This window comes from Myotis yumanensis, unplaced genomic scaffold (assembly GCF_028538775.1).
Source record: "Myotis yumanensis isolate MYYU_CA2020_CCGP unplaced genomic scaffold, mMyoYum1.0.hap1 SCAF_11, whole genome shotgun sequence".
NCBI classification, from domain to species: Eukaryota; Metazoa; Chordata; class Mammalia; order Chiroptera; family Vespertilionidae; genus Myotis; species Myotis yumanensis.
Genome location: NW_027223762.1, coordinates 55,270,895 through 55,290,802, shown reverse-complemented (window position 1 = coordinate 55,290,802; position 19,908 = coordinate 55,270,895). Strand labels below are relative to the sequence as shown.

The 19,908-nt window shown below is 50.4% G+C and overlaps 1 protein-coding gene and 1 non-coding gene across 2 annotated transcripts in view; both read left to right on the top strand.

Moving 5' to 3' along the window:
• Positions 1 to 1,600: 1,600 nt before the first annotated feature.
• The window catches only part of LOC139020085 (F-box-like/WD repeat-containing protein TBL1X), a 30,252-nt gene continuing 11,944 nt past the window's right edge, over positions 1,601 to 19,908 (top strand). Inside the window, exons 1-5 of the mRNA XM_070429673.1 lie at positions 1,601 to 2,046; positions 16,480 to 16,621; positions 17,111 to 17,252; positions 19,000 to 19,063; positions 19,180 to 19,277. Coding sequence (XP_070285774.1) covers positions 1,842 to 2,046; positions 16,480 to 16,621; positions 17,111 to 17,252; positions 19,000 to 19,063; positions 19,180 to 19,277 — 651 coding nt within the window. The 5' untranslated portion in view covers positions 1,601 to 1,841. The remainder of the gene's footprint in view (positions 2,047 to 16,479; positions 16,622 to 17,110; positions 17,253 to 18,999; positions 19,064 to 19,179; positions 19,278 to 19,908) is intronic.
• Positions 16,921 to 17,049, top strand: LOC139020239 (small nucleolar RNA SNORA42/SNORA80 family). Its single transcript, XR_011473250.1, has one exon. It is a non-coding gene; the product is annotated as a small nucleolar RNA SNORA42/SNORA80 family (small nucleolar RNA).

The following is a 19,908-nucleotide window of genomic DNA, read 5'->3' as shown; positions in this document are numbered from 1 at the left end:
GCCTCACCGCTCAGCCTCGGCTGTGTGCACAGCCATCTTTGGTGCCACCTAAGCCAGTGATGGCAAACCTATGACACACGTATCAGAGGTGACACGCAAACTCATTTTTTTGGTTGATTTTTCTTTGTTAAGTGTCATTTAAATATATAAAATAAATATAAAAAAATAAGTCTTTGTTTTACTATGGTTGCAAATATCAAAAAATTTCTATATGTGACACGGCACCAGAGTTAAGTTAGGGTTTTTCAAAATGCTGACACGCCTAGCTCAAAAGGTTCGCCATCACCGACCAAGGCTATTATTAGTATAGATTGATACAATGACACAACCCACCAAGTTATTCAGATTCCCCCAGTTTACATGCATTCCTGTGTGTGTGTACTCAGTTCTGTGCAATTTAATCAGTCTGTGAGAATTCACATGGCCACCACAGTCACCATACACTTGAGACTGTTTCTTACAGGCATACTCCCTAAGTGTCAGTTCAAAATGGAAAAAAGGGGGCGGGGGGCATTCATGGGGCAGTAAGCACTGCCCAGCCACAGGACAGGTGCCAGGGGTGTCCACACTCTTATTTCAGTTGCCTGGATGTCACAGAGATCCGCCCTGGTATTCTGACCATAGAATGCAGATCCCTCGCTTGGCCGCTGAAGAAAGAAACCAGAGTTGAAATTCCTCATCTTGGCTCTTCAGTGGCGGAGCCCAGACAAGGCCCGGGGCCCTCGGTGTCTGTCCAGTGCTGTCCGTCTGGTTCTTGCCGCCCACTCCCAGCCTCATCACCTGCTACAAGTCCCCGGGTGGATGGAGCTGCTGTGAGGAAACAGGTGTTCATCAGCATCTAGCTTCATAACTACAAACAGCAATAAAAAATTGTTTTTTGCAAAGCATGCAAATACATAAATGCTATTTCTTTATTTCGGACCTTTATGGAAATTGAAAAGGGGCAGGCAGAGGTGGCACACCCGTTCAATTCAGAAACATTCAATGACGCCAGCCCAGCGAGCGCTTCCCTTTGTCGAGGATGCAGCCTCAGGACCCTAAGTCCTGGTGACAGGCTTCCATGAAAGTGAGAGCAGGGTTTGAAGGGAAACTTCTGGGATGTAACTACAGGAAGAGCCAACAAGAAGCCGTTCCTCTTCTGGGCCGGACGCCGCAGGAGGGGGTTTGGGGAGGACGGGCAGTCCCTCCTGGGGACAGGGCCAGCGGGGGGCCTTTGGCGGAGGGGGCGCCCCGCCCATTTCTCCAGCTGGAAGTGTGCGCGCGCGCGGCCCGCTTCCGGGACCCGCGGTCCCGATGCCCGGAACTCGGGGCCAGGTGCGTCCACGCGGGGCCGGCCGGCGGCGCGCGGCTCCCGTCCGCTTCCGGCCTCACCTGCGTGGCCCCAAGTCCGCGCCCACAAAGGCGGCGGCGCAGGGCCGGCCGCGCGCTCCAAGATGGAGGCGCCAAGGCCTGCGGCCGCTGTCTAGCCCGCCCCGCGCGGGCGCTTCCGCCCTCTCACTGGCCGCGCCTCGATCTTCCCGGAGGCGGGCTGACGGGCCCCAAACCGGCCTCTGGTGCCCGCGCGGGAAGACGGGCAGGACCCGAGCCACAGCCCGGGCCACCCCCGGCCCCGAGCGCGCGCCCCTCTCGCCCCGCGCCGCTGGGGAGACCCGAGCACGCGCCCCAGGGCCTCCGCCCGCCCCGGCCGGCCCCGGCTCCGCGCCCCGCCCTCCCGCCGCTCCGCCCTCCCTCCGCCAGCCCTGTCGGCCCCTTCCCGGGTCGGCCCGCAGTTCCAAGTTGCAGCGCAAGTTCGCTGGTGGCCGGAAGCCTCCCCGCCTCGGACAGCCGGACCCCCGGAGCGCATGGAGGTGGCCCCGCGGCCTCTGGGGCCTCGCAGCCTGCGCGCCCCGCGCCATGGAGGGCGCCGAGTCCCACGCGTGGCCCGAGCCTTGGGCCTGTACCGCCGAAGGCGGGCGCCCCGTGGAGGTGCAGCTGAACGATGGCGCCCCTCGGGGCTTCACCCTGAAGGCCGCCCGCCAGCACGGCCCGCCGCGGGTCATCACCAAGGTAAGGCGACCGCGGGGCCCGCGCGGGGACTGCCCACGGGTGGGCGGGGGCTCGGAGGGGTGAGGCACCGGCGGGAGCGCGGCGGTCGCCCCCCTGCTCCGGGGCGCACCTGTCCGGGTCACCTGTGGGAGGTGGACTTCCGGACACGCATAGGTGCGGCGCGGCGTCCCCCGCTGCTCTGCGGCGGCCGGAGCCCTGCTGCCGCCTGGCGCCGCGCAGTGTTTCCATGGCTTCTGTTCCGGGTCCCCCTCCGCGAAGGGGCCCGGCAGGGTCCCGGTTACTCCCGGTCTGGCCAGCAGCGGCCTGCACCTGTGGGGCCGCCCAGAGGCCCGGAGGAAACGCTCCCCACCGGTGTGTGCCCCTGTTCTGCCGGGGTTCCGCACCCCTGGGACCTGCACCCTTACCGCTAGGAAACGCAGCCCAGCCGCCGCCGCCGCCGCCAGCCCGCAGATTCGCATCTGTCCATCGGTGTTCGCTCACTTTCGATTTCCATTTCCCTGGCGCTCTGGAGACCTGCCCAAACGCACAGAAACTTTTCAGCCGCCTTTATAAAAGCGGAGTTTCAGCTCCAGTGATAAGACATTCCCAGTGTGTCTCATCAGGAATGTGATTCTCCTATAGGGGTTTGGGGGAGACGGGCTGCTTTAGAATGGGATTATCTTGTCTCAGAAACAAAATTCATTTTGAAACGGACCGGGGGAACCTGTAAAAACACGCCAACAGCAAACACATCGCCCTGTTTTCTTCTGGTTCAGAGTGTGGGTTGGTCCGTTTACTTGGGAAGGGTTGGGCCAGCTCATTCCTAGGGACAAAGTTCCATTGAAAATGTGAAAATGTTTGGCTCCTGGAAGCTTTTGAAGGTGTCCTACCTGTTTCCTGGGCTTCCCTGCGTGTCCACCGCAGGGAGAAACCTGGTGACTGCCCGCCCACCCTCCCGGCATGAATGTGGGCAGTGGTGTGGCTCCGTTGTTCAGAGAGCAAATGAGCCGTCCAACTGTTCTGTTCCGTGCTTTCTCTCACATTTATATTTGCAGAACTGGGGACTTAGGCAGGCTTGTTCAGAGTGCGCTGAATTTATGTGGACTGCATTCCTGGAAAAGATGGTGGGCAGTCATTGCACACCTGGCCCAGGGAGGGCATTTTTCCCCCAAAGTTTGTATTAAAGCGTATTTTGCCCGTATCTTTTTTAAAAATATGTACTTGGGTATCAACTTTTTTATGAATTAAAACAAATTCTTTTTAGAGAGAGAGAAAGGGAAGAGAGAAGCATTGATCAATTGTCTCTCATATGCGCCCAGACCGGGGATCGGACACGTAACCTAGGTGTGTGCCCTGACCAGGAATGGAACCCGCAGCCTGTTGGTATATGGGAGGACGCCCCAGCCCACTGAGCACCCAGTCAGGGCTTGCCTGCATCTTTTAAATAAAGGTTTTACAGGGCATTTCTGATGGTAAAATTAAAGGGATTGGATAAGTTACTGGACCTTTAACATTTCATGTATTCTTTTTAAGAAAAGATACATGATTCAACATTCATGGTGGGACAAATGTAGGTTTACAATTGTGAGTACTCAAAAACAGTTTATTCTTGTATTATTACTTAATCGTATTATTTTCCATACAAAAAACTGTAAAACTATATTTGCCCCACCCTGTCTCTTCCTTGGACTTACCTTTATAGCCGATGGAACACGTTTTAAAACTTTACTTGCTTTTTGACCTTACACAGTGTGAGAAAGCTGGAAGTCACTTTAAAATTCAGTTGTTTTACAGCTGGATAAAGCGACTCCAAAGCATTCCTCCTTTCAAAGGTAACCCCAAGTTTTTTTTTTCCTTAATAGATTTTTTGCTTTTTAATTACAGTTGATATGCAATATTATAGTAGTTCGAGGTGTGCAACCCCGTGATTAGACATTTATATTAGTTACAAAGTGATCACCCTGATAAATCTAGTACCCATCTGGCAACAGGTACCCCAAGTTCTAAAAATCCCAGTGGCCTCCTGTTCTCCCTGCCTAAGAGGACCCCCCAGTTCTGAAATGATACACTGGTGACCCAGTGTACTATCGGTGGCCGCCTGTTCTCCCTCAGAGGCGCCATTCTGGAAGCTGAAGGAGGCGGGCAGTGACACCCAGGGGAAGACTGGGCCTTCTCCGGGCATCTGTGGCCGTTTGCTCCTGATTTGGCCTGTTGGTTGGCTCCCACGGGAGTTACTAAGGTTTTTGTTTTGCTTTGTTTTGGAAAGTTTTTGTGGCTAAGCTAGTAGCAGGGTACACACACACAGTCTTTCTGGATTGTGCTTCAGGATTTTCAGACTAAAATGCTTGTGATTCTTATCTGAGACGCTCATGCGTCCCTCCCTTAAACTGCTGTTTCTTCTTTGTAGCTGCCTCGGGGTGACTGGAGAGTTGTGGTTTCTTTGCTTACGAGAGAGAGGATTCAGAGCAGTTTGGACTTGTGTTCTAAGTTTTCATGCACACTTGTATGTAAGTGCTCATAGGTGCTCTCACACATGCACCTGTGGAACGGTATAGACAATATTTACATACCTGTCCTTTCTCCTGGATTAGTTGTCAGGGACACTCGCTTACAATTCAGCAGCTGGTGATTAACTATCACATTATTAGAAAAGGATAAGGATACAGACAGTAGGGGGGTGAGGGCCTGTGCTGGGGGGTGGGAGCGGGCTGAGAGGTCAGTGGGGGGAAAAGGAGACATATGTAATACTTTCAACAAAAAGAGTTTAAAAGAAAAGGATGAAGGAATGCATGTCTAGCTTTACTTAAAGAATGGAAATAGACTTTTTTGATGGGCCCTGGGGACAATTGTTTCACACCAAAATTTACTTTAATCTGAGCTTTGACTTCTTTTCCTCTTTTTTTTTTTAAAAAATATATTTTATTGATTTTTTACAGAGAGGAAGGGAGAGAGATAGAGAGTTAGAAACATCGATGAGAGAGAGAAACATCGATCAGCTGCCTCCCGCACACCTCCCACTGGGGATGTGCCCGCAACCCAGGCACATGCCCTTGACCGGAACCGAACCCGGGACCCTTCAGTCCGCAGGCCGACGCTCCATCCACCGAGCCAAACCGGCTTCGGCAACTTCTTTTCCTCTTGTTACTGAAAAATCTTCAGGGCTCATTAGATAGTAATTCTTCTAATCAATTTTTTTTTTGCATTTAAAAAGCTTTGTGATAAGCTCTGGCCAGGTGGCCAAGTTGATTAGTCATCCCATACACCAGGAAGGTTGTGGGTTCAATTCCTGGTCAGTACACATACCTAGATTATGGGATTGATCCCTGGTCGGGTGTATATGGGAGGCAACTAATCACTGTTTCTCTCTTTTCCTTCCTTTCTTTCTAAAATCAGTATAGCCCGGCCAGTGTGGTTCAGTGGTTGGGCATCAGCCTATGAACCAAGAGTTCACTGGTTCTATTCCCGGTCAGGGCACATGCCTGGCTTGCATGTTCAATCCTCAGTAGGGGACGTGCAGGAGGCAGCTGATCAATGATTCTCATCATGTTTCTCTCTCTCCCTTCTTCTCTGAAATCAATAAAAATAAACATATCCTTGGGTGTGTATTAAAAAAACAACCACTTTGTTATTAAATAGTTTATATGTTAGGGCCCTGGGTCTTAGCACATTTCCTATTTGACAGAATCTGGCGGGGAGAAGCTGGACCCTGTGTGAGGGCTCTTGCTGTGATAATGAGGTCTCCTTAGAAAGCCTCACAGGGGTGTGCATCTTAGAACTGGGACGGGTGCCCATCTAGGCTGCTTCAGTCCCTGACCTTCTGGTGGAGACCTTGTGTAGCCCACTGTATAGATGTGCGCTGGGGTCATCAACCCGGCAAGTCTTGAGAAGGATCTTGGGGACCAGATCTAGACTCCAAATGTTCCTGTTTCCCCTCCAGTCAGTGCCATCTGCAGTTGTGGGAAATCCGTTGGCAGAGCCGTATTGAATGACTCTCACATCCATTTGACGACAGTTTTTAAATCTTGACACTATTGTTGTTCTGGGCTGGTTCATTTTCTTGGGCGGCTTTCCTGTGCATTGTAGGATGTGTAGCAGCTTCCCTGTTCTCTCCCACTGACACCCCCTCTGCAGGTGTGATAACCAGAAAACCCCCTGCAGGCTGCCCTGTTCCCTGGCTGCAACATCGCCCTCTCTGGGTAACTGTGTGTCACCAAAGGATGTCAGCGTTTAAAGCTCATGCTTCCTTCTTTTGAAGACACTGGCCTGTGGGGTCTTCTGCTTGGAGGCCCCTCGTGTGGCCAGTCGGTGCATGGAGGGCTGTCCCCCCCTCTCCACCCTGGGACTCTCCAAGTGCATGAACTTTGTCAGGTCCGTCTGCAGGCCGCTGTGCAAGCAGACTACCAGTAATTTTCCATTCAAGTTTCAATGCCTTGCCTTGAAAGTGGACCACCACTGACTTTATTTCTAACACTTTCTCAGAGTGTAACTCTGAGATGACCCACCTGAGAACGATGTCTCCCGAAAACTCCTTGTTTCACACATGCGTCCTTCACTGGCTCTTTACCTTGCCGTCCGCTACACCGTCCGCTACAGTGCTGGTTTCCCGAAAGTCCTTCCCTTCTTTCCTGTCTCTCATCTGTGTGGTCCCTTGCACTCCCGGGAGAGAGTGGCTGTGTGTAGACAACTGTTGAACCTCCGTGTGCAGTTCCGACCTGGGTTCGCTTGGAGTGATCCAGACGGTGATCATTCATTCGTCTCCTCACCTCCTTTAATTCTCCTGCGTTGCCAGCCCTGTCCATAGCTTTATCCACAAATCTGGGACTCATCCCTAAGCATCTCTCTCCTGACCTTCCTCGGCCAGCTGACCCCCACCTCCTTTGGAGCCTGAGTGTCTTGTGTTGCGTTTTCTTTCTCATCTCGGTGATGGCGCTGCCTGGACAGTCGCAGTCACTAACTTGTGCACTGCCTCCAGGCTCTCCGTGGGTCTGATTCCTGTAGACGTCCAGCAAAGCAGGGACCAGAGTGCTCTTCGAGTCCTCACGCTCTGGCTGGAACTCAGTAACAGTAGCATGACCTCAGTGACTGCTCATGTGACACTTTAGCTGGGTATACACAGCGACTTTCAACCAGTGTGCTGCCAGAGTGTTTAAAACATGACCTCTCTCCCCTTATTTTGTCAAATAAAAATACGGCAACAGCCAACACAACAATTCGGTGTGAATGAGTCAAATTTATACCTATTTTGTTTGTCAAATTGACAAAAAATGTGGTTGTTTTTTTTGGTGTGCTGCAGAATTTTACTAATTACTTTATATGTGTCATGATATGAAAATGGCTGCTATAGATGCTGCTTTTGTTTTCGCTCCTGACTGTTTCACAGTCTCATCTTCCATATCCTCTCTCCTGTCTTGATCTTTTAGGCCTGTACTGGCCCTTGGGAGCCACTTTGGCATGTCACTCTTGAGCACTTGAAATGTGACGAGTCCAAAATGAGATGTAGTGCAAGTGAAAATACACCCTGGGCTTTTGACTTAGTCTGAAAAAAAGGGGGATGTAAAGTATTTCACTGATAATCCCTTTAGATTTATTACTTGTGGAAATATTTTGGCTCCTTTGAATTAAACAAATAAAGTCTCTTATTAAATTAACTTCACATATTTCTTTTGCTTTTTAAAATGTGGTCCCTAGCCCAGCTGGTGTGGTTCAGTGGTTGAGCGTCAACCCATGCACCAAGAGGTCGAAGGTTCAATTCCCCATCAGGGCACATGCCTGGGTGGTGGGCTCCATCCCCAGTAGGGGACATGTAGGAGGCAGCCAATCCATGATTCTCCCTCATTGATGTTTCTCTCTGTCTCTCTCCTTTCTTCTCTCTAAAAATCAATAAAAAGATTTTTTAAAACCACTTTAGAATGTGGCTCCTACAAAATTGGAAGTGATATCTGTGTCTCTTGGTGTATTTCTTACTGGATAGACCAAGCATGTTAGACTCTCGGCCCACGGGCTGCATGTGGCCCAGCCAGTATAACGGTATGTGAGAAACGTTTTAATAAAAATTTTGTAACTTAATTTTTACAATATCCTGCTATGCAGAATTATTAATAATGAACTGATCACTATAATCGTGTTGCATTCATTTCCCTTACGTGCCTTATGCGCAGGCGCACCATTTCTTTCCACTAATACTAGCAAGCGAATATTTTAGCAGCCGATTGCCACATCATTAGTCTTGTATTGACTTGTTTGGTGTACGCAACAGGAAATATTTCGCTTTCAGAGAACAAGAAAAATAGGTTTATTTGCGTTACGCATATTGATTTGCCCAATTACTCAGTGTCTGTTAATGTTCAAGAAAAATTATTAAAATGTTCTATTATTTTATGTTAACGATGACTCATTTACTTCAGCCCTTTGTATTCAGCATGTCTCTATCGAAATAAACCTACGTTTCTATGAAAATTGAAGCTTTTGGGTTTTTTTGCGGCCCACATAAACTTCAACCTTGTTTATTTGTCCCGTGTTAGCCTCTGAGTTTCACATGCTTGGGCTGGACTCTTGTCTGGCCCAGTGTGGCCCGCGGAACCGCCAGCAGCAGCAGCATCCCCTGGGAATTCAGGAGAAATGCAGACTCTCGGGCCCTGCCAGGCAGAATCTGCATTTTAAGAGGATCCGAAAGATTCGCACGCACATCCCGGCAGGATTGCCCGGCGCTGCTTCCCAGAGCTGCTGTTGTGCCAGCAGCCTGTGCGGCTCGAGGCTTTTCGGAGGTGCTTCCTCTTGCTTCCTCCCCAAGACCTTCGGAAGTTAGTGGGACCGTTCGCTGTGGTTGTGCCCCCCGGGCCAAGCGGCCCTCCCGGTCTGCCAGGCATAGTGTCCCGTGGTGCCCTTCCTGGGCCTGTCTCATCAAGGACCCGTGGCACCTGAGCCTGACTGGCTGGGAAGCCCGAGAGTGGAGCCTGGCACGTGTCATCCTGGGTGTCGCAGCACCAGTCTGGGACTGATCCCTGTAACAGAGCCGCCGTCTGCTTCTGCTTTGTTTCTGGTGTCGGAGATTGGGGTGAAGATCAGAGTGTCCCCAGGACCAACCAGGTCATGCAGGGCCCCTTTTTGGTGATCCAGGACCTGTATGGGGGGGTGTGGGTGCAGAGACTGAGGAAGGAGCGCTAGTTGTTTCAGGAAGAAAGCCTTCCATGTGGTAAAGTGATCACAGAACAAGGTGTCCTGAGCCTCATGGGGAGGCCATGTGTGTGCAAGGAAACCCAGAGGACACAACCGTCTGAGTTCTGGTCTCAGCTGTGAGACGGTGGTGCCCCTGCCGCACATGGAGAAGGAAAAGTGGACAAATCACAAGGGATGGGTCAGAACCTGGGATGAGAGCAACTGTGGATCACATTCCAAGGAAGCCCTGCTGGAACCCTGTACCCCTACTCGGGACCCCTATGCGGGCTGTCCCAAGCTTCCTTCCTGGCTCTCCTGGCTGCATGTTCCCATCTCTACTGCTGCCAGAGTCCCTTTCACCCAGAGCTCGGGGTCACAGGGAGGCTGGAGAGGGGTGGGGAAAGCAGAGCCTGCCTGACTTTAAGCCTGTCTTGGTGGCAGGCACACCTGGGTGACAGGCACTCCCGGGCACATGTGCTCCTGGGTGACAGGCACACCTGGGCATGGGCGTGGGCTGTTGGTCTGAGCAAGCCCAGGTCAGGAGAATTAACATGCATGCCATCAAATCCATCCTTTGAACGTGTACGGTTCAGTCTCTAAATGGTGAATATTTTCATCACTGCACAAGAAATGTGCCCATTAGCAATCATTCCTCATTCTCCAACCTCCAGAAACCACCAGTGTGCGCTCTGTCTGGTGGGTTTGCCTGTTTCAGACATCCTATGTGATAATAGAGGAATATGCTAATTATCCGGGACGCCCTCATGGTAACGACCAGCAGGAGCGGGTAGGCATGGCTGTGTGCCACATGAGGCCCGGGGACATGAGGCTGCAATAAAATGAAATGCGTTCACATGCCCTAAAGCACAAACATCCCAGCAGATAACTCAATGCAGGTTATTGTGTAATCACAGTGATTACACAATAAATCACAATGATTACACAATATTTATTACACAATTAACTTATTTTCACTGAACAAAAATAACATCTTCACTTAAAGATGCCCCAGTAAGGCTGCTGAGGCTTTCGTCTGTCCCTTTCTACACTGAAGACGACAGGGTTCAAGCAGGAAGGGCTCCGGTTTCGTTTTCTCAGCACCCAGCTAGGAGGCCTCCCTGGGGCGGCTCTCCCCTCCGAGCCCTGCGCAGGATGGCCGCTCCGCTCCGCTCCGCCCGGGAGCCCCGAAGGGAGGCGGAGCTAAGTGCTTTCCCTTGACCCCGCTGTCCTTGGGAGTCTGGAAATCCGCCTCCCAGGGCAACTGCGCAGCAGTCAGGCCTGCAGAGCCTCGGAGAGGGCGACCTACCCATGTGGATGTGCACGCTGGCGGAGGCCACGCAGCTGCCATAGTTGAAGTGGGGATCAGAGTCGGCCAGGTCAGCAATGGAACCCCAGCTCCCCACCGAATGACTAGAGCACACGGACCTCAACGGTCCTCGGTCACTTCCTGAGCAGCAGTCAGCCCCGACCAAGGATCAAACCCAAAACCCAAAAAGGTGCCCTGACAGAATGAACCCAAACCTTTGCTGTGGCAGAGGAGCTCCGACCCACAGCAGGGGCCAGGGCACCCAGAGGTTTTGTTGAGGGGCCCTGACAGCACGCAGTGCAGTGGGTTGGAACCACCTCCTGATGCAGCAAGGTTGCGGGTTGCATCCCTGGTCAGGGCACAGACAAGAAGCAACCAAAGAGCATAAGAAGTGGAAGAACACACTGGTGTTTCTCTCGCCCCCGTCCTCTCTCTAATCAATCAATGAAAATTAAAATAAAAAATAAATCTCTGGCTTGCAGAGTTGCTAAAACAGAGAAGCCCCATCCCTTCCCATTCATTCAACAAATACTTCATATGCTCCTTCAATAACCACACTGGGGATGGGGGTTTGTTTGTTTGTTTGTTTGTTTGTTTGTTTTGGTTAATCCTCATCTGAGGACATTTTTGCATTGATTTTATTTTTTTTTACAGAGAGTGGAAGGGAGGGAAAAAGACAGAAACTAATGTGAGAGACATCAATTGGTTGCCTCTTGCTGAATCCCCGACCAGGGCCCTGGGTTGAGCCTGCAACCCAGATACGTGCCCTTGATTGGAATCCAATCTGTTACCCTTCAGTCTGCCTGCAGAAGCACTATCCACTGAACCAAACCAGCATTTTTTTTTTCTTTTTAAGTCCTCCTTTAAGGATATGTTTTTTTCATTGAGTCTAGAGAGAGAGGAAGGGAGAAGGAAAGAGAAAGAAAAACGTCAGTTGCCCAAGCATTCCGACAGGGATGGAACCCACAACTTGTATATGTGCCCTCACCTGGAATCGAACCCATGACCCTTTGGTGCATGGGAGGACGCTCTAACTACTGATCCACACCAACCAGGGCTTGGAGGTACATTTAAAAAAATTTTTTTTTCAGATCTGCCCTGGCCAGGTGGCTCAATTGGTTGGAGTCGCAACCTGTACACCAAAGGATTTCCTGTTGGATTCTAGGTTAGGGCACATACTTAGGTTTAGGTTAGATCCCGCTGCGTCAGCAGGTGCAGAGGCAGCCTACTGGTATTTCTCTGTCACATGGATGTTTCTCTCTCTAAAAATCAATTTTAAAAACATCCTTAAGTGAGAATTAAAATATATATATATATTAAAAATTTTTCAGATCTAAAATTTTACTTGGTTCTTTTTTAAATTTTATTTTTTATTTGCAGTTCACATTCAATATCCTTTCCTATATAATAAAACCCTAATATTCAAATCAACCGAATGGTGGAATAACTGCTCGCTATGAACTGACCACCAAGGGGCAGTCGCTCACCGTAGGAGCTGCCCTTTGGCGGTGAGTGCACTCCCACGGGGGGGAGCGCTGCTCAGCCAGACGCCAGGCTCACATTGGCGAGTACAGCGGTGGTGGCGGGGAGCCTCCGCGGCAACACTAAGGACCAGTGAGCTGAGCGGTAGGGAGCAGCAAGCAGGTGGGCAGTAAGGAGCGAGGGGTCCCAGACTGCGAGAGGGCACAGGCCGAGCTGCGGGGACCTCCCCCCTCCCCCACCTCCAGTGCACAAATTTTGTGCACCGGGCCGCTAGTTTTATATAAATGGACTCACACTATGTGGTCTTTGGTGTCAGGTTTCTCTCACTGAGCATCCTGTCATCAGGTTTCATCCACGTTGTGGCCTGCGTCAGAGCTTCACTCCTTTTCATGGCTGCATCATATTCCACTGTGCGGATGGACCCCAAGCTGTTTATCCAGTCGTCAGTTGATGGACATCTGCTTGTTTCACTTTTGACCATTAGGAATAGTGCTGCTGTGGACACTCACATGTGCACAGGACACAGGTTTTCAGTTCTCTCGGGTATTTTCCTTGAACTTTGTCATTCACTCACGCAAGCAAGGTACCTGTAGCACCGGAGCACGGGGCATTGTACCCATCATAAATCAAACAGTAGGATTGGTCATTCTAGCTTAGAGCCTGTCTAAAAAAAAATTAAAACTAGTAACTTTAAAATCTTCAAATCTTCAAATGAACAATTTAAAAAACTCATGGGGGTATTTTTTTATCTTAAGAATAGTTTATTTTAGCCCTGACCGGTTTGGCTCGGTGGATAGAGCATCGGCCTGAGGACTCAAGGGTCCCAGGTTCGATTCTGGTCAAGGGCATGTACCTTGGTTGCGGGCACATCCCCAGTGGGGGTGTGTGCGGGAGGCAGCTTATCAGTGTTTCTCTCTCTCATCCATGTTTCTGACTCTCTATTCCTCTCCCCTCCCTGTAAAAAATCAATAATATATATATATGTATTTTTTTAAAAAAAGAATAGTTTATTTTAGAGAGGGAGAGAGAAACATAGATGTGAGAGCAGAACAACGATCGGCTGCTTCCTGCATGCTCCCTACGGAGGATCGAAACTTTTACGACTTCCAGATGTCGTAAAAGTTTCCTCCCACGTCCCGCGTGGTTCAGGGTTCAATATCTGGAAGAGGAGCCGCACACAAATGAAATAGAAAAGACAAGAGATAATTTGGAAATATTGGGGGACCAGGCGGGTAAGTCCAACTCAAGAGGAAGGACTTCCACCAGTGCTCAGTCCGCACCGACCTTTTATAGTCTGAGGTAAACAAGGCAGTGGTTACCATAGTTACAGTTCATGTGAGTTTCACCTGTTTTGATCATGTTTATACTCCCTGCACTTCCCTCAGCCCATTAGCTTCCCAGGTAAGATCTGGGGAGTGTTATAAGGTCAAGCCTAATTATGCTTAGAGGACTGAGCCCTCTAAGCTGGGACTTGTTTGTGTCTTTGCCAGCAGGTCAGTCCGAGGCTCAACCCTCTATCAGTTTCCCACATCTCACCCCTTTTTTTATTATTAGCTACTATAATGAAAATAAAACTTAAACATCAAGAACAAAACTCTGGCTATTAAAACAATAACAAAACAGTGCCAATCCGTAACCCACACTGGGGATCATCCTGCAACCCAGGCATGACCTCCTGGTTCATAGGTCAACAGTCGACCACTGAGCCACACTGGCTGGGCCCAGCCTTATTCTTGAATCGCCCAGACCTTGCTGAGAGGAGGCGGACCAGGAAGGCCCCTCACAGACCCTGTCCCCACAAGAGCCGTGCAGGGATCCATTTGTGTTGGTGCTGGGCCCGCCCACAGGCAGACAGCCTGGGCAGAAAGTCTGTGTCTGGGGAGCCGCTTTCCTGCAGGTTAGAGGAAGGCGAGGAGGTCTCGGTGGGCTGTCGGGCAGGAACGCAGGCCTTGCTCCAAGGGCACCAGGAGCCCTGGGCTGTTTTTAACCAGGACTTGATGGCAGGGGTCTCTGGCAGCAGAAGGGCCTTGGGCTGCTGGTGCGATGAAGTCAAGGGCTCTGAGTGGTACCCCGGAGTCTCAGGAGGTTCCACCTGGTGTTTGCATGGAGGATGCTGCAGGTAGCACCTGAACTAGGTGTGTAGCTGCAGGTGCTGCCGCTGCTCCCATCCCGCCCGGTGGAGTTCAGGGCTGAGTAGGGATGGGAGCCCAGCTCCTACATGTGGGCGGCACCTCCAGAAAGTTCCACGGAGGTAACAGGTGCGTCCAGGGCATACCTGGATCTCTCTCTGCCCAGGTGCATTTGGACAGTGGGCAAGTGCTGTCTAGATGCACCTGGTGTCTCCCTCCCCAGGGCATCTGTTCTCCCCAGCAGATCCTGACAACACATGCCTTGCTTTGCTCCTGTGTTTTTCTGTGCTCTGTCCTAAGTGCTTCTAAAGGAGACAGGGTGAATGCTAAACAGTTTTGGGGACCCAGTTACAATAGCAGCATTGAAGGCCAGGCTTGGCCTTGTAATTCCGCCCCAAGCTGTAGCCCAATATATATGTGTTAATCACCACAAAACTGTAACTCATCCAATGAGTCATCTGTCTAATTTTGCACAGATTAATAACCATTCCAGGTAAGTGGCTGCTGCCAAATTAACTGCACCAGAGAATAAAAACCTGTCGTGTAATCGAATAAATCTTTTCCATGTTCTCAAAAATTTCTTGTTATTCTTTGTCGTCTTAAGATTGTATATGAATTGTCTTCATAAGCAATAAAATTTTTATTTTTGTAACCATGCCTTCAATTTATGTAAAATTGTATAGAATGCCTTGAAAATGTCATCAGATAGGAGTTACTATTCTCAGAAAGAGGGAGGGTTGTACAAAGTCAATTTTGTTTTTGCTTTGCTTTGGTTCTGATAGCAATCGTGAAACCAAGCTTAAGATTTAAATGGAGAAGCTATAGCCCTGGCCACATGTGTGTGTAAGTTTGTATGTGTGCGTGTATATTATGCACGTGAATGTGTGCATCTGTGGGTGTGCACGTATATGTGTGTAAATGTGTGTGTGTGTGCAAGTGTGCACATGTACTATGCAGATGTGAATGTTCTCCCTTGGTTGGAATTTGCTCCACTCGGATCAGCCCTGCAGCCACACTGTCCCTGAGGACTGAGTTGACCATGGTGTTGACACCTCACTCCGTGGCCTCCTCACCTACAGCTGGCCAGCCACCTCAGATGAGGCTGCAGCCGCAGCCCAGCCCATAGCAGGTTATCGTGCGCAGGCCAGTGAATTCTTCACATCTCTCTCTGGCGAGCGAGTCGGCTCCAGTGTGGAGTGGACAGCCCGGACAGGCAGTGGGCGGATTGTACTGCAGTAGGATGGCTCAAAGGCCATCTGTCTAGTAAAATGGAAAGGCTTCCCACCAGTGGCTCCATAGTCAGGTGCACAAGATCCACAATGCTGGGTGGAGCAAGAAGAGGAACATGGGTAGCCTGGATCAGGTCGTTCAGTGGCTGCCCCTCATGTGAGGTACAGCCCGCGGGTTTCAAAATCAAACAAAACAGACGACGTTCTTTTTTGAGTCTTCCTTCACCGAAACTCACTTGTACTTGGTGAGCTTTGAGATATCTGTATGTCTGCCGGGATAGGAAGTTTGCAAACTTTTTGAAGTTTTTGTAATTGATTTATTTTAGAGAGAAAGATACAGCAGTTTGTTGTTCCACTCATTTATGCAGTCATAGCTTGATTCTTGTGTGTGCCCTGACCGGGGATTGAACCCCTAACTTTGGTGTGTGGGGATGATGCTGTAACCAACTCAACTACCTGGCCAGGGCCCAAACTTTAAAATTACACAGATTTCTTTTAAATATTAAGACAGTAGTGAAACATGGCTACACAGACATGGCTGTCCCTTGAAGCACACCATGTCTCGAGACAGACAATATGCATTGCGTGAGTGCCTGTGGGTGAGTTCCCACACTCCGAGCAGCAGCCCCTCCTGGGACTCAGCTGTTTTCCAGGCCACTTTCGTCCCGAGGTCTGCACCTGTCTGCCCTCGGCTCCATGCTGCTGCCAGGCAGGCTGCGGCCAGACCGGGGTCCAGAGTTATATTTCTTTCTGAAAAATGTCATCTCCGTCTGCTCGTGATCCTTCCCATGGCTGTTAGACATTAGCCTGGGCCTACTTATGGAGAATAGATAACTGTTTCTAGTCCTCTGTCCAACTTGGAGTCAATATAACATATAGGGTGGGACAAAAGTAAGCTACAGTTCCTATGGAAAATCATACAATATTAAATAATCATAAGAGCATAAAGTTTTGCATATTCACAACTGGAAACCTACTTTTGCCCCTCCTTGTACTTAGCAAATAAACCTGACACATTTACTAAGTGACACAAGCCGTGGTTTAGCTGTACTTGTCAGAGGTGATCTTATGCAGAAAGGCTGCGTGTGAAAGCTAAGTGCCCAGCGACACTGTTCTGCATTGCTCACCACATGGCTTCTGTTTCCTCCCACAGAAAGTCAATCGGAACCAGTGGAGACAACAGAAGTAGACGGGGACGTCGAGGTCCCACCCAACAAAGCCAGGGTCCTGCGGGGCCATGAGTCCGAGGTCTTCATCTGTGCCTGGAGCCCCGTCAGCGACCTCCTGGCCTCCGGGTAAGGGCGCCTGCCTGGGGGTGCTCCAGGGCCAGGGTCCGAGCTGCTGGCTGTGCACTGCAGTCCCGCCTCATGGAGCTTGCTCCCTCTCACCTGCCTGGGGCACCTTCCCAGGTGTGCAGACCAAGGCCTGGGCACCCGTGCTGCCCTCCCTGGGGTACCTCCAATTGTGGTCAAATTGTACAGAAGTCCTCGTGCCGTTTTTTTCCCCGGGTTGGGGTCTAATGCCGGCCTTCAAAATTAGTGCAACAAAGATAGTACGGAGAGAACCCAGTGAGAAAAGAGAAAGCAGTTCGCATGCATGGCTTTGGATTTATGGCAGGCCTGTCCCCCGGGTCTCTCCTCGTGCCCATGCCAGAGCAGACTGGCCTGGAACCATCGCCTGCCTCTGCTCCTCTGCTGCGGGCGCTGAAGCGGGTTGCAAGGTGGGAAAAAGGAGAAAACCCGTGAGCGAGCTGAAAGCTGACTGTAGCGCCTTTCCTTCTGCAGGTCCACAGATTCGACTGCGCGGATCTGGGACCTGAACGGAAGCAGCAGTGGAGCGTCCACCCAGCTCGTGCTGCGGCACTGTATCCGAGAAAGGGGGCAGGACGTGCCCAGTAACAGAGACGTGACCTCACTGGACTGGAACGTAAGCACCGGCCGCCTCCCAGACGCGTGCACGTCGGGGCTGCGCGTGGGGCCCAGGGGTGCTGGTGTCTGGGGGCTCCCTTCCCGAGCGCTAGCCAGGTTGTGTCGGGCAGATGGCTGGCTGCATCCTCAGTGACCACTCGCTCCCAGCACTAGCCCACGTCTTCGAGCAGCCAAGGAAACCAGACTGTCCATCTTGGTATTTCTTTTAAACAATTCTTTTTAATCCTCACCTGAGGATGTTTATTGATTTTAGAGAGGGAGGAAGGGAGAGAGTGAGGGAGAAATATTGATGTGAGAGAGAAACACCGATTGGTTGCTGATGGAGACAACCTGGGCATGTGCCCTGACTGGGAATCGAACCCACAGCCTTTTGGTGTAGAAGACGATGCTCCCACCAACTGAGCCACACTGGCCAGGGCTCTGCCTTGGTATTTCAGTTGACAGGTGGGACACAGCTCTTCACACCTTCCCTTGCCGTTCTCTTGGCCCTTGGAAGTGTTTATGCAAACTCTGTCGTTTTGTCACAAACTCTGTCCTTTCCTACACGATGTTCAGGGCTCACTGAAGTCTCCAACGTGTCATATCTGTTGGCCTGGTATTTGTTGTTAATCCTCACCTGAGGCTATTTCCGCATCAATCTTTTGGAGAGATTGGAAGGGAAAGAGGGAGAGAAAAACATCGATGTGAGAGAGACACATTCATTGGTTGCCCTCTGAACGCCCCCTGACCGGGGCTGGGCATCAAACCTGCAACCCAGGTACGTGCCCTTGACCGGGAATCGAACCTGAGACCCTTTGGTGCTCAGACCGATGCTCTAACGACCCCTGAGAAACACCAGCCAGGGCTTTTGTATGGCCTTTTTAATTATGTCGTTGGGGTGAATGGTTGCAACAGATTTTACTTGCCCCTCCTCTCCTTGGCTGTAATACCTTACATCAGCGGTTCTCAACCTGTGGGTCGAATGACCCTTACACAGGGGTCGCCTAAGACCATCCTGCATATCAGATATTTACATTACAATTCATAACAGTAGCAACATTACAGTTATGAAGTAACAACGAAAATAATCTTATGATTGGGTCACAACATGAGGAACTGTATTTAAAGGGCCAGAAGGTTGAGAACCACTGCCTTACATATTCATTTAAGACAGTGGTTCTCAACCTTCCTAATGCCACGACCCTTTAATACAGTTCCTCATGTTGTGGTGACCCCCAATTTCATTGTTACAAATTGAACATAATTAAAGCATAGTGATTAATCACAAAAACTATGTAATTATATATGTGTTTTCCGATGGTCTTAGGCGACCCCTGTGAAAGGGTTGTTCGACCCCCAAAGGGGTCGCGACTACAGGTTGAGAACCACTGATTTAAGAGGTGTGAGATGAGTAGTTAAATGGGGCTGGTGAGTCTCTTAACTGGGGACTGATTTTTAAAAAAATATATTTTTATTGACTTCAGAGAGGAAGAGAGAGGGAGAGACAGAAACATCAATGAGAGAGAGTCATTGATCGGCTGCCTCCTGCACGCCCCCTACTGAGGATTGATCTGCAGCCTGGGCATGCGCCCTGACCGGGAATCAAACCATGATGTCCTGGTTCATAGGTCGACACGCAAACACTGAGCCACACCAGCTGGGCTGGGGACTGATTATTGATGCCAGAATGACCTAACCCTGGGGTAAGAAGTTCTCTTCGCTTCGTCAGAACTGCCCCTGCTAAGCTGTTTCTCTTTGGCCCACAGAGCGATGGGACGCTGTTAGCAACAGGCTCCTACGATGGTTTTGCAAGAATCTGGATGGAAGACGGTGAGCCTGCCGCCCTCGGGTTGGGGTCGGGGGAGGGCTGCTTTGGTGTGGAGTCAGCGTGACCGGGCCGTGGCCTTGAAGTCAGCGTGTTTGCTGTTATGTTTACTTACACACAGGTAGTCTGGCCAGAACCTTAGGCCAACGCAGAGGCCCCATCTTTGCCTTGAAATGGAACAAAAAGGGGAATTACATTGTGAGCGCTGGTGTGGACAAAGTGAGTACTCGCTTACAGTGCATCTCTGAACTGTAGATGCTTATTGGTGTTGAGTCTCCAGGTAGCATCGTGGTTTCTGTGAATCCTGAAGCTTTCTGCTTCCCCTTAAGACATCATGGCAGCTTGTGTGGTGCTTCTGGGTTTTCCTGGCTGTGACCTTGATGTTCATTTATAGCCCGTCATCTCTTTAATTTAAAATATTTTTTAAAAATATGTTTTTTTTGGTTTAAGAGAGGAAGGGAAAGGGAGAGAGAGATAGAAACATCGATAATGAAAGAGAATCATCAATTGACTGCCTCCTGCACACCCCCTACTGGGGATTGAGCCTGCAACTCAGGCATGTGCCCTGACCAGGGATCAAATTGTAACCTCCTGGTTCAAGATTGACATTCAACCACTGAGCCACACTGGCCAGCTGCCTGTCATGTCTTTGTCACACACTCCACAGACCTTTGTTCAAAACATCCCCATTCAGTTGAGGTGCACAGTTCAGCGACAGCCTCAAAGCCCAAAATATTGACCATCTGGCCCTTGGCAAAAATAACTTTGCTGAACTCCACACTCGAGTATGACCCTCTAGGTCACTGAATTGTGCATTCTCTCTCTCTCTCTCTCTCTCTCTCTCTCTCTC